This window comes from Saccostrea cucullata, unplaced genomic scaffold, assembly GCF_032062105.1.
Source record: "Saccostrea cucullata isolate Sc308-1 unplaced genomic scaffold, CSIRO_AGI_Scuc_v1 ctg815, whole genome shotgun sequence".
NCBI classification, from domain to species: Eukaryota; Metazoa; Mollusca; class Bivalvia; order Ostreida; family Ostreidae; genus Saccostrea; species Saccostrea cuccullata.
Window position 1 is genome coordinate 1 of NW_026941516.1, and position 12,617 is coordinate 12,617.

General features: G+C 34.0%; 1 protein-coding gene across 1 annotated transcript; it reads left to right on the forward strand.

Moving 5' to 3' along the window:
* Nucleotides 1-4: 4 nt before the first annotated feature.
* On the forward strand, nucleotides 5-9,948 carry LOC134257977 (serum response factor-binding protein 1-like; the record flags this gene model as incomplete). Its single annotated transcript, XM_062740548.1, has 7 exons — nucleotides 5-58; nucleotides 2,125-2,216; nucleotides 5,070-5,142; nucleotides 5,299-5,370; nucleotides 6,716-7,731; nucleotides 8,190-8,221; nucleotides 9,741-9,948. Coding segments are annotated over 7 exons (1,446 nt in total), but the record flags the coding sequence as incomplete, so codon positions are not given.
* Nucleotides 9,949-12,617: the final 2,669 nt, after the last annotated feature.

A 12,617-nucleotide genomic window follows, 5' to 3' on the forward strand; every position in this document is an offset into this window, starting at 1 on the left:
CAGAAACCTCGATGTGGCTACGACAGCCTCTCTTGATCTGGTTGCCTTAAATAATAAGGTGAAAAAGCTGGTCATCTGATCTAATAAGACCATGAGCAGTACTGCCACTGCCAGCAGTTTGATCATTAGGCTTTCTTGTTTAAAAGCTAGCTCAAAACAGGCTTGGGGTCCATTACTTTCAAATACATGATAATTTTGTCAATTACTTGCAATTACAATCAGATCTACATTGATTTTTCAATTTTAGTGCATTTGGCAGTGTGACACACGGTATAAACAAATTAAACATTATGAGACATATACTTATTGTACAAACACAAGTCCATGCTACACCAGTATGGTGTATGACAAGATCTTTTTTGTAACTTTCTCAAATCCATATTTTTGAAGGAAATAAATAATATTTATCACAAATCCATTCATTATTTTCTATCTTAAAATGAATTGAATACAGGTAAATCTAAAAGGGTATGTAGTAAGTCGAATTACTGTAAAACAAATTAACTACAAATTAACTATCTTAAAATCATTGTAATTTGCAAATTTGCAGGTAGAACTGACATTTTCAAAATGTGGGAATAGGTAGTATAAACCTATGTAATGGTTAGGGCCGTGGATATCGGCCTGGATAGCTCAGTAGGTAGAGCACCTGACTAGAGATACAGGGGTCCCGGGTTCGATTCCCGGTCCAGCCATGCATTTTCTCCTTTCCTGTTACAGATTTGGTGCCGTTGACCACCCCTGGAATTGCAGGTGAAAGTCCTGCCAGGGGCAATAAGAACTTGGGTTGTGTCTTCGAGGGCGAAGACCATTTAAGGAGGGAGGAATGTAATGGTTAGGGCCGTGGATATCGGCCTGGATAGCTCAGTAGGTAGAGCACCTGACTAGAGATACAGGGGTCCCGGGTTCGATTCCCGGTCCAGCCATACATTTTCTCCTTTCCTGTTACACCTATTAGTATAAAAACTGTGTATCAGTGTAAGAAACCTTTCTTATAAACTTTCATTTTGAAAAAAAGTAATTGAAATGTAATAAAAAAGTAATTAAAAATACATGACCTCTTTATAAATGTATTTTATAAACACATACAGTTACTTGTAATTGAAGGCTTGCTCAAATACAAATTACTTCCAATACCTCGAATAAATGTAATTAATTACGTTCAATTACAATTACTTTATTCAATTACCCCATCCCTGGATCAAAAACTTTACAATTCGAGTATGTAACTATAGTGTGCATTCCTGGTCAATCAATATATTTTCTCTTGCCAATGAAAAACAGGCCTATCACAGTCTCTTGAATTAGCTATACAGCTTTGTTCAGGTCTTGCACAGTCTCTTGTTTAATCCATATAGCTTAATTTGGCTGTATAACTTTAATAAATAATTTATTGCTTTTTATACCCCAAAACGGACAACACTTTTTGAACTTTGAGTACAAAGTCTCTCAAGGAGAACGCAATTTGTTGAGCAATTTTTATATGCATTGTTTTCGAAGCATTCAAGATTGAATACTATATATCACTGCACCAAGATGCAACTTTGTGTACATGCTGAATAAATAAGACTATTCAATTATCCAATCAAACGTTCACTTATAAGAATTTGGAAGTATCTCAGAATTCTGTTACAGAAGTGAAAGCCCTGATGTTTCACGAACAGAAAACTGTGACTGGTTTCGATAGCCGCCAAGAGAATGACTACAGTTTTTCCTGTACAAAAATATATAATAAGTACATGTACTTGCTTTTGCCTTGTTGTTTAGCTCTAGACTTTGTTTTATATGGAACCATAAAGTTTTCTCCATGGCTTCCTTTCCTTTTACATTAATTTTCCTGAATGTCGCTAATGAGTACGATCTCTCTTTATCAGAAGGGACACCAGGAGATACCACTGAATGGGGTATCCTCAGGTCCCTGGTAGCTATCTTGAGTGAGCAGATCAAAGGATCAGATTATTGATCAGATATTAAAATTTGATGGAATTCTGACCCTGTTGCAAAAGCACACAGTATTATTAAGTTTTCATATAATTCTTTTCTAAAAGAAGTTTTGTGTACTTTATCAGTACTTTTTAGAAAAATTGAACCATATTACATTAATTTTCTTTCCCCTACAATTAGGTTATCTCTATGAGGGGACAAATTAAGAAGGTGAAAGTTCACGTAATCCACAAGCTTACAAGACAAATAACAGCACTGCAGAAGAAACAAAGGTAGGGTGGTCCAACTAATTTTTCAATAATGTTTGATTGCCTTTTCCCAACTCAGAGTGAAAAAATTAGGACGGTAGCTAGGTGGGATTTTTTTTTCATAGAATATTTCAAAATCAACACAAGTTTTCAAAATGTGTATTCCTGAATACATAAAAAATAATTGTCTCACGGGGGTTAAAAAAAATTTGAGTCAAGCAATTTTTGGCCAGTCAGTGGGGAGAGGGCAACTAAACATACAGTCCCTGAAACGTTCTACTTTCCCATTTTTCCGTTCGCTCAGCGTTCGTTCACCGTTCGTTCAGCGTGCGTTCACCGTTCGCTCTCCGTTCACAGTATTGCGTTCACCGTGCGCTCGCGTTCACCTTTCACAAAACGTTCACCGTTCGCTCTTCGTTCCGTTTACTTTGCGTTCACCTTCCGTTCACCGTTCACTTATCATTCAGTCTTTATTGTCATTCGGAACTCCGAAGTGAAAGGACTTATTTTTTTTGATGGTAAGGATTTACACGTTTTTTAATTCAATAACTTAGATATCGTGCTTGAAGAATAATTATTTCATTGCAAAAATTATCTATGGTATTTATATTTTTATTGTCATAACTCAGCTGTTACGTTTACTTTATTCATGAAATTTCCCTGGAAAATAATACATTAAGTACCTACTGTACATGTATGTAGAACGATGCTAAAATATTAAATTTAAAAAAAGGCAATGTACAAATGCTTTACGCACGGCAAGAATTTATTGTAATGTTAAAGACGACAAATCACCAATGGATGTATAATAATTAATGCAAGTCTTTTACAAGACATGAATACACAAAAAATTATTCCTACAGTAACACGTGTTTCAAACTACACGTAGGTCTTAGAATTATGAACAGTACTACAAATATTCAGTTAATTAAATATTTTTAGAGCTAATTAAATTAATAGTGTGGTTTTAAATTTTAGAAAACACCAACTTTTTAAAATAATCTTTTATTAGAGATGGAAAATTACTTCCTTCACCGTACCAAAATATATGTTTGCCATTCAGTATAATTAAGCTCTCCCCCCCCCCCCCTCCCATGCCTTTTCTCCCGAAATAAAATTCTTAGAATTTCAGTACATTTTACTTAATATCAAATGTGTATTGTAACTCAAGAAAATCAGTCTTAAAACCAACATCTAACAGTCATTAAACAATAATATTTTAGAATAAATTTGTGCCAACAGTAGTATTTTCAAAACGAAATACGGCTTACATGTAACACTGATTTAAGATTTCAAAGAATTATCAATATTATTCATTGGCTTTTTCTGGTACTAAATACATGTAAGACTTATTTTAATATTTTAGATTATAAATAATTATTTAGGTAATTCTCAGACTTAAGAAAACGGATTTGTTTGTTCTATCAGAAGGTGTACATGTAGGTGGACCGTAAAATTTGATTGAATTGGATTTCATAATATGCAGAAAGTGGAATACGATTGGGAAAAAAAAAACGCAGCATGAAATGACTTAAATTACAATTTATATCCATGTTTCCATTGATTCAATGCTTTCAAATCTCTAAAAATGATTTTACCAATTATTTATCAATTTTTCATTTGCAGAAATTAAAAAAATTAAGCTCCTGAGCTAAATACTGATAAACAAATTCCCGAAAATTATGCCATGTGCATGTACATTCGCCGACGAAATATTTATGTAAGCTTTAAGAAATGTTTATTTGTAAAATAAATATTTATTTTTGGTGTATTTAAAAATCTTCAAAGTATCTTGACCACAATAACCAGTAAACATGAATGAACATCAGAGAAAAAAAACGTTAAACATCTAAACTGTACGGATTATCACAATAGGGCACACTATTTGACGAGAACATAATACTGTACGACTTACTATATTGTTTGTATACAAGCGATAATTAGTTCGTTCATGTATGTACCGCATACAATGTAATTAATTCATTCTATAAGTAGTAGTTTTATCTTCTGAAGTCCACATTATCTTATTAGTTAAAAAATAAGCATATTTACTATATAAATAGATAAATTCTGTATTCAAACTACACGCGTTCGGTAACAAATACACATGTTTTACGGCAATTAAAATCGTATAAAATAAAATATAGGTACATATATGTACAGAAAAAATGTTTTTATTATTTTTTTTTTTTGTTTATCTATTGTTAATTTTTATATTAAAGCACCTGAAATTAGAATTATAGAATAATTTCAGTGCAAGGAAAAGATCGGAGGCATTCCGAATAAATCGTTCATCTTGCGTTCACCGTTCGTTCACCGTTCACTTTGCACTCGCGTTCGCGCTCCGTTCGCGTTCTGCGTTCACTCACCGTTCACCGTTCACATATCGTTCACCAAGTTGCGTTCAGCGTTCGCACATCGTTCACTCACCGTTCGTTCTGCGTTCGTTCACCGTTCGCTCACCGTTCGTTCTGCGTTCGTTCACCGTTCAGGTGGGAAAGTAGAACGTTTCAGGGACTGTATTTTTTAAAAGATGGCCCTATTATATTATAATATTGCAGGTTACAGTACTGTAGAGTGAAGAAATTAAAAAAAATTATACAGTGAATGTTTTCCTAATAAATTATGATTAAAAGACTTATTCAAGATTTATTTTATAAGAACTTCAATTTGTTAATTTTTTGGATGTAAATATGAATGGTAAGTTTTTAGAATATGCAAAAAAAAAAATATCTAGCAAATAAATGAAATCATGCTTTTATCTCATGAAATTAAGTCACATGAAATGTAAGTGAAATGCAGCACCAAATTTTAGGAAAAAATTTCCTAATACAATACAAAGAACAAAATGAGTATTTATCTTTGTTATTCTTTTAGGGGTCCAGAGAAGTTACTTGAGAAAAATAAAAGAAAAGCAGAAAGATTAGTAGAGGAAGTACAAGTCTTAAAAGTAAGTAATGGTCAAGGAAGATGTACATAAACAGTCATTTATTATTCAAAACTAAATACTATCTCACTAGAAACCTTCATCATTGAATTTAAAGTTTTTTAGAAGTATGAAGTGTGCAAGACTATTTTATGTTGATATCATTGATATTCTTTACAGGACTTAAAACCAGACCGCATAGCAAAATATGCTATCGGACATACCATTTCTTTCGCAAATGTTTGCAAAGAGGTAAGAATTTTTAGGCTATATTAAGTACTTGTTTCTTCAAATTCTTATATTTTTAGCTCACCTGAGCTCTTCTGATCACATTTTGTCCGTCTGTCTAGCTGTTCGTATATCCAGTCTGTAAAGTTTTCACATTTTCAATTTCTTCTCAAGAACCACTTGAATAATTTTACTTAATGTTGGCACAGAGAATCCATTGGTGAAGGGGAGTTTAAATTGTTAAAATGAAGGACCAAGTTTCCTCACAAGGGGAGATAATCAAAAAAAGACAAAAATAGGGTGGGGTCATTAAAAATCTTTTCAAGAACCACTGGGCCAAAAAAGCTGAAACTTATGGGGAATCATCCTGAGGTAGTGTAGATTCTAAATTGTTCGAAACATAATACTCACAGGTGGGGCAGGTTCACAAAAGGGAATTCAAGTTTTACATTGAAATATATAGGAAAAATCTTTAAAAATCTTCTTCTCAAGAACCACTGGGCCAGGAAAGCTGAAACTTATGGGGAAGCATCTGGGATTGTATAGATTCTTAATTGTTCAAATCATGACCCTCGGGGGTAGGGCAGGGCCACAATAGGGAATCCAAGTTTAACATAGAAATATATAGCAATTTTTTTTATCTTATACTCAAGAACCACTGGGTCAGAAAAACTTAAATTTATGTGAAAGCATCCTGGGGTAGTGTAGATTCTAAATTTTACATTGAATTATACAGGAATTTTTTTTTTTTAAATCGTCTTTTCAAGTACCACTGGGCCAGAAAAACGGAAACTTACATGAAAGCATCCTGGGGTAGTGCAGATTCTAAATTGTTCAAATCATGATCACTAGGGGTAGGACGGGGCCACGGTAGGTATTACAAGGGGGAAATCTGGTAAAGAACAGCATGGTCAAAGGTTCTTAGGTGAGTGTTGTGGCCCTTGGGCCTCTTGTTTTAAAGAATACTTTGGTATGTTAATTTATCATTCAGATCATTGTATGAAAATTTTTTATATTTTTTAGAAATGTATTTTTTTCTTAAAAAAAGAAAGAAACTAAAACTATTATAAAGATCTCATACAATGTAAGGATTGAAGACTGTTAGGAAGTATTAACACTTTAAGTATACAATGACAAATTTCCAAAGAGAGTTTGTGACTGCTTACTTAGTGTAATGTTCTTACTACAACATGGGTTAAAAGTATGTCTACAGTATTTGAAAGCTAAAATGACTTTTAACAGAAAAGCTGATCCCCCAAAACAATCACTGAATATGAATACTCGAATGATAATGTGTCTGTGGATACAAAGTAAAGTTTGTTTATAGATAATATATGTTAACTTATTTCAAATCTGTGTGTATTTAAAGCCAAAGGCCTCTTTGGAAACCAAGGCACTGGCTAGACTGACAGATCACAAGATTTTACAAGATTCTGTGAAAGAATTCCGCAGAGACCATGAGGACTGGATGTCTTTGGCAGCTTTTCTGATGAGTCGAAATTCAGGTCGAAGAATCAAAAAACAGAAACAGAATCGTGTTGACAAAATCATCACAAATGTCAAAGCTGGAGAAGTCTTGGTGAAATCTTATTTACAGAATCGACTGGAAGGAGATGAAGAAGGTTTGGACAAAATTCAGAAAATAAATACAGGGAAGAAAAGTTCAGACAATTCAGCACAGGAAGCTACAGACAGTCCAGCTAATCCAGGGTTTCCTGGAGATGGAGGGGGATCTGATATGGAATCAGAAGAAGAGAGTGAGGAGAATTCTGAGGAGGATTCTGTCAACAGTGAGGAACTCTCTGAGAATGAGTCAGAAACACAGCAAACAGAGACACCACATAAATCTACAGTACAAACAGATTCATCTAAACCCAACACCAATAAAAATAAACAGATAAAAGAAAGAAAAAAAGAAGGAAAGCAGGAAAGCAAACATTCAGAAATGGTAATAAAGAAATTAAACATGGATGATTTGGATAGTGAAAGTGAGATACGAACCGATTCTGTGCCTTCATTTCTAACAGGAGATGATAAATCAAAATCCTTAGACACAGAGGCAAAGAAACACAAAAAGAAAGATGCTTTTTTTGTTACAAGTGATGATTCAGGTGAAGAGGATGAAGATGATAATCAAGAGGATAGTTACAGGTTAAAGGGAGAGAATGCAGATGATGGAGATGAGGAGGAGGAACTGGAGAGGGGAAAACATGCGTTTAGATCTACATTCCTCGGCTCACTGTCTGAAAGAGACTGGAGAAGAAGCACCAAAGAAAGGAATGAGTCAAAGAAGGAAACGACATCAAAACCTGTCTCAAACTTTCAAAAGAATAAAAGGAATAGGGGATTTCCAAATACAAATCCTAATCAAAACAAGCAGTTCAGGTATTTATAATTCAGTGACAATTAAAATAGCCTTTTACTAGTATGCTGTAACATTAAATCTTATTTGTCTGTCATTCTGTCTATCTAGCTGTCTGTCACAGAACTTTAACCTTGGTCATAACTTCTGAATGAGAAGAGAAGGGGGTCTCATATTTGATAAATACTTTACCAGTAATTATACCTTCCAAAACATTTAATGATTTTGATCCCATGACCTAGACGGTAGACCATAAAACTTTGAGTAACTTTTTAAAATGTTTTAAAACATTATTTTGACTTTCCCAAAGTTTAACCCCTTAACTTTCAGCTTACATACTTTCATACACACATAAAATGTTAAGAAGTATATCATTATAATTACTTATTTACTGGTATTCAATTGCTTTTTTTTTTTTTTTAATTTCAGGAATGAAAATCTATATGTATTTGATTAATGATGTTTAAATAATTTATTACAGGTCAAAAGAAACACAAGACCCTGTTAGAAAAGGTGAGCTATATGTGCTAAATATCAACATATATGTATAAAGTACATGAACTACATGTATTAAAGTACTAAGTATTTTTAGCTCACCTAAGCTGAATGTTCAATTAAGCATTTCTGATCACCCATTGTCTGTCATGTATTGGTACATCAATTCATCTGTAAACTTTCCACATTTTCAACTTCTTGGCAAGGACCTCTAGTCCAATTTTAACCAAAGTTTAGTTAGTACAAAGCATCCTTTGGAGAATAGGAGTTGTTGAAATGAGGGCCAAAGTCCTCCTTTTCAAGAGGGATACATGTACACAATGTGACATGTATAATCAATTAAAGACAAAAAACATAGCCATCGAAAATGGGGGGGGGGGGGGGCTAAGCCCCCCCCCCCACTTTTTTTTTGCAAAGATAGACATTATATAGGCATTGAAAATTGTGGTTTACCTTTTTTTGTTGGTTTAGACCCCCTACTTTTAATTTGCTTCTGACACCTATGAAAAAAAGGTTGGGTCAGTTAAAAATCTTTTTCTCAAGAACTACTAGTTGTACTGGAGCATTGAAGCAGAAACTTATGTAGAAGATTCTTAAGGTAGGGTAAAATTTAAATTATTCAATTTATAACCCATGGTGTTAGGGTAGGGCCAACAATAGGAAATAAGTCTTACATCGGAACATATAGGAAAAATCTAAATATCTTCTTCTTAAGAACTTCTGTGCAAGAAAAGCTGCATGTAATGAAACTTATTTGGAAGCTTTCTGAGGTAGTGTGGGTTCTAAATTGTTCAGATCATGCCCCTCCATGTTTGGGGATAGGGTGGGGTCACAATAGAGATGCAAATTTTCATATTGAAATGTATAGGGAAAATCTTCAAATATTTTCTTCTCAAGAACCACTGGGCTAGAAAAGCTAAAATGTATGTGGAAGCTTCCTGAGGTAGTGTTGATTCTAGATTGTTCAGATCATGCCCTCCTATGTTTTGGGTTGGCTGGAGCCACTATGGGTATTTTTTCACATTCAATATGGATATATTGGGAAAATCTTTAAAAAATTTCTCAAGAACCACTGGTCCAGTAAAACTGAAACTTTATACATGTATATAGAAGCTTCTTACTGTAGCTACTGACCTAGTGTAGATTCTAAATTGTTCAATTCATGCCCCCCTGGTTAAGGGCCACAATACTACAATAGGTAATCAAAGTACAATCGAAAAAACCTGATGAAGAACAGCCAAGTCAAGGTGACTAAGATGTGGCTCATGGGACTCTTGTCATCCTAAGATTGTTATTTCTGATTTTTTTTTTACTCTTCTCTAGTTGCAAAAATTAAAATCTTTACAAGTAAGTACCCCGCTACCTACTTTTCCTGTTTAAAAGTGTTCAAAGTAAGTATAAACAGTAACATTGTCAAGGTGTTATGTTATAATTGTTTTCATCAAGGACCAATATAGCATCCTTTTTTTCTAAATTTAATCAAATTAAAAAGTTCAAAAGACGACCCATTTTTGTTATGAACAATTTTCTTTTCCAGAAGTCAAGAATGAAAAGTTACATCCATCATGGATTGCAAGCAAGAAACGCAAAGAGCAAGCACAAATACAAACATTTCAAGGAAAGAAAATCAAATTTGATGATTAGTACATTGTACTTACCAGATTAGAAATATCTGATCATTTATTGTTACTCTACTGAGAAAGAGTACTAGTATTAGATTTGGACAATAAATTCTAATAAACTTTGTTATTTTAGTTTGAATGAAAGGAGTGGGGGTAACATTATTTTCTGACCTGCATACGTTAAATGTATTATATTAAGCATCTACATGCAGGTTCCATATCATCAAAGGCATAGGTAGTTTAACAATTTCAAGGCCAGCAGCTGCAGTGATCCAGAAACATAATTTTCAAATCATGTCCAAACTTTAACAATATTGGACTTTATAGACCACTGTTGCAACCATTATTGAAATACGACTCAATTTCTTGGTTCTCAGGTCCTCCCTCATCTCTTCAAAGGGTGCCTCATTGACCCTTTTTATTGCTAAATCAATAAAATAAAAACAAATCACCTCCCTTATCATTTTTGAGGATGTGAACATTGTAAAAAGCTGCATTATGATGATTTAGAGGCAATAAAATGTAAAAAAAAAAAAAAAAAAAAAAAAAAAAAAAAAAGCCTCCCTCCCTCATTACTGTAAATCACTTTTTATTCGCGAGAACTTTATTTTCGCGTAATTACGCGAGACAGTGTGCTCGCGAAAATTTGATTCTCGCGTATAATAGTATTCCTTAAGAATATATAAAGCAATAATCACAACTCGCGAAAATTTTGTCTCGCTAATCAAGAGTCAATGACTATCTCGCGAAAATTTAGTGATCTACAGTATATTTCTTGAAAAAAGGCCCATGATTCAAGGAATTAACTTTAGATGGCCTAAATTATACTGTTGTACATTTCTTCTAAACAAAGGTTGGATAAAGAAACAAAGGTGTATGCATATTTACGTTGTTTTCTGCTTTAAATTAATAATTTTAATAATATCTTGAATACTTATTAGTAGGTAAGATACGTTGCATGTGTCCTTAATAAGAGCCCCGCTCTGCGGTGCCCTATAGTGATCAGTTTGTCCGTCCATCCGAGATCTCTTGTCCAGAGCATATTTTCTCTCTCCTTGGCCAATCCTGCTCATACTTCACTCACAGAGTGTCTTTTGTTAAAGGGTGTGCAGTGACCTTGAACCATGTTTTTAGGTCAAAGGTTAAGGTCATAGCAGAATTATATGACAAATCTTTGTCCAGTACATATCTTCTCTCCCCTTGGTCCAATGGGGCTCATATTTCACCCAGAGAGTGCCCTGGTCAATATATGTGCAGTGACCTTAAACAACGTTTCTAGGTCAAGGTCAAAATCATGGTTTCCTGCCTTTTAAGTCTAGTCAGCCTCAAACTTTACCAATTGACTTAGGGTATGAAAAACTTTGTGATTTTCCTTCCATATATGATAGAGGATATGCAACAAATTTTAAAGAGGACACATTTCTAAAAGCTTTTAGCTCACATGCCCCAAAGGCTCAAGTGAGCTTTTTTGATAAAAATTTGTCCGTTGTCTGTCGTCATTGTCATTGGCGTTGTTGTAAACTTTTCACATTTTCATCTTCTTCTCAAGAACCATAGAACCGATTTCAACCAAACTTGCTACAAAGTATCCTTGGGTAAAGGGGATTCAAGTTTGTTCAAATGAAGGGCCATGCCCTCTTCTAATGGGAGATAATTATGAGTTTATGAAAATGGCATTTTTAAAATATCTTCTTCTCAAGAACCACTGAGCCAGGAAAGATGAAACTCATGTGGAATCATCCTCAGGTAGTGTAGATGCAAGTTTGTTCAAATCATGACCCCCAGGGGTAGGGGTGGGGCCAAAATGGCCGATCAAAGTTTTACATAGGAATAAACAGGAAAAATCAAAAATCTTCTCAAGAACCACCGGACCAGGAAAGAATTGAAACTAATGTGGAAACATATTCAGGTAGTGTAGATTTAAATTTTGTTCATATCATGACTGCTGAGAGGGGATGGACCACAATAGACGGTCAAAGTTTTACATGGGAATATATTGGGAAAATCTTTTAAAAAATCTTCTCAGGAACAGCAAGGCCATGATTAGTCATATTTATATAAGTATCCTCGGGTAGTGTAGATTCAAGTCATGCATTTGTTCCCCTGTGTTTGGAAGGGTCACAATGGATGATCAAAGTTGTGTATATCAGATTTTTTTAAAGTAATGACCACAGGGAGTAGGGTAGGACTGCAATAAAAGTGTTAGTTTGCTAAGATTTAAATTTGTTCAAATCATACCCCCTTTTAGAGTCGGGACGACCTTATCATTTTGCTTGATTCTAGCCACAGTAATTAGGTGAGTGACGTGGCCCATGGGCCTCTTGTTTGACCTTTCCGTTAATCTCACTTTTCTTAATTTAGCTCAATTTTAAAGGAACCATTCAGGATAGTGTTATCAGACTTCCCATTCTGGTACATACTGATGAGAGTTTTTAAACATCATCAAATTTTTTTTACCTTGACCCTTCTTTTGACATTGACCTCACTTTTTTAAAATTTGTCGTCAAACTACACATGCTGACATATACTAATGGAAGGTATTCAACTGCATCAACATTTTTTTTTACTTTATTAAGATCAGTGTCCAACTTTATATGCTTATACGCACAGATGTAACCTATTCATATCGAATCAATTTTTGACATTGACTTTTTCATTTGACCTTGACCTGAAGTTTTAAAGAAACAATTCATAATATTTTGTAACATTTCATATGCTTATACATACTGATGTAAGCTTTTCAATTGCTTCAAAATTTATTAACCTTGACCTTTCTTTTGACCTTAACTTCA